Source organism: Limulus polyphemus, unplaced genomic scaffold (genome assembly GCF_000517525.1).
Source record: "Limulus polyphemus unplaced genomic scaffold, Limulus_polyphemus-2.1.2 Scaffold1361, whole genome shotgun sequence".
NCBI lineage: Eukaryota > Metazoa > Arthropoda > Merostomata > Xiphosura > Limulidae > Limulus > Limulus polyphemus.
The window spans coordinates 161,004-162,902 of record NW_013666971.1 but is presented as its reverse complement, the minus strand read 5'-3'; the positions used below and the strand labels follow the sequence as shown (position 1 = coordinate 162,902).

The 1,899-nt window shown below is 32.0% G+C and overlaps 1 protein-coding gene across 1 annotated transcript in view; it reads right to left on the bottom strand.

The window, feature by feature from the left end:
• Positions 1-402: 402 nt before the first annotated feature.
• LOC106463255 (heparan sulfate glucosamine 3-O-sulfotransferase 1-like) overlaps positions 403-1,899 on the bottom strand; it is a 20,799-nt gene continuing 19,302 nt past the window's right edge. Inside the window, exon 3 of the mRNA XM_013923265.2 lies at positions 403-1,549. Coding sequence (XP_013778719.1) covers positions 460-1,533 — 1,074 coding nt within the window. The 5' untranslated portion in view covers positions 1,534-1,549 and the 3' untranslated portion in view covers positions 403-459. The remainder of the gene's footprint in view (positions 1,550-1,899) is intronic.

Sequence of the window (1,899 nt, the reverse complement as noted above, 5' to 3'; positions counted from 1 at the left end):
ACTAAAGTAAATAACTTTGTCCTCTACAGTTCACAAATGTTGTAGAGAAACTTTTCATTCAAATGATTTAAGTATATTTATCCAAAATTTCTACAAAACAGATGTATATTTAAATATTACAATTTGAAATCATGAAAAAAAAGAAAGTAATTTCAAGTCTAACATTAAATTTGGTGACTAAACTTTAACGATTTAAGTCTGAATATCAAAATTTTTAGCTAATTCATTCTTTGACTGAAAGAAATACAACTTGTTTTAACTGACATTGTAAGCTTGTATGTTTAAAAACTAAGCATCTCGGTTTGTTGCTTAAAAATTGTAGAGTCGAATTACTAGTAGCCAGCTACTCCTTTTTAAGAACTAGACATAATAAAAAAAAAATATATATATATATAAACACACACAAATAATTTCCAAGTTAACGAGAAGAAGATAATAAGAATAAAACATTAATATGTGCTATTCTTCTAGCCACGCAAAACTTCTGCCTACTGCCCGATAAAATTCTCTGTTGTATGGAGTATAAAAGCGTCTAAGCTTAGAAATAAGAACAGATGGGATCACAGGGTGCTTTCGGCCTTTACTGTCATTCAAGCATTTGTCCAAGGTTTCATTTCGGACACAAAAAAATCCTTTTGTCTTGTTGTAGTAGAAATTTTCCCTTTTAATGTAATGTTTGAGGCCTAAAAAATCTTCAATTTGCTTTAACTCTAAGAATGGATCACTTATGAGCTGGTCTCCACTTACAACCAAGATCTGATTGTCATTAAAAACTTTTAGCCACTTTTTCAAGTAAATGGAATACATACTGATTTTTACAGCCTTATAGTTCATATTGACCTGACCATCCGACTTAAAGACTAGTTCTTCAAAGGGTGGAAGGGGTTTCCCTTTTTTAGCCTTGTTAGCTGCAAGTTGAGAATAATCTGAAATCAAACGAGTCACTGGATCCCTGACAATAAGAAGTAATTTAATAGAACTGTTCATCTCATGGATGCGTTCTGGTACTTTATCAGTGATGAAATATGCTGGACTTTTTTCAATAGTGATCTGTCCAGGAAAAGAGAAAGGCATCTTTCGACGATACCATTCCAAGCCTAGGGAATGCCTAGCATCATTATCAAAAAAATGCTCTTCCTCTGAAGATTTCTGAATCATGGGATGAACATTAAGGAATTCTAGAAGAGCTCGGGTGCCTCCTTTACGCACACCAATAATAATTACTTGTGGTAACCGTCGTTTAGTTTGAATAAAATGAACTCTTTCCCTCAGTATGTCTAAATTAATTATTTCTTCATTGTGATAACTATCCAGACAAAGCTCTGGATCCTCCAAGTTCTCCCAGTGTGAGAAATGAGCTATCATACAAAGGAAGAAGATGAAAAGAAACACCAAAACTGCAAAATAACGACTTTTCATACGTGTCTCAGTCCTACCTGATGTTGTATTCTTAGAAGTTTGATGGGTTTCACTTAAAGAAATCAAAACATGTCTGGGAAAAGTTGAAAAGCCTGCATCCTTCTTAACTGGCATACTGAGTTCAACTCATCTAGGAAAATATAACCATTTTATTTAACAACCATAAAAAATCATCAATAGATTTATTATGGGTCTTAAAATAATATTTAACAAATGCCCCAGTATGGTACTTATTCTCCAGAAAAGATAAAATTCTAATAATTTAAATTAAATTGTTACTCTGTAAAAAAGTAAACAATATAGTCCTTCTTAATAAGTACAGTATTAACTAAACAAATATACACCTGGAAAAAAGTTAAGCACCCCCAAATATTTTTCAGGATTGCTTATTGAAAATAAGGTTTAATTTTCATGATGTTGAGCAATGTTCATAATTTCAAACATAATTAAAAAGGATGTGAGCGTTCAGGTGTGACATTT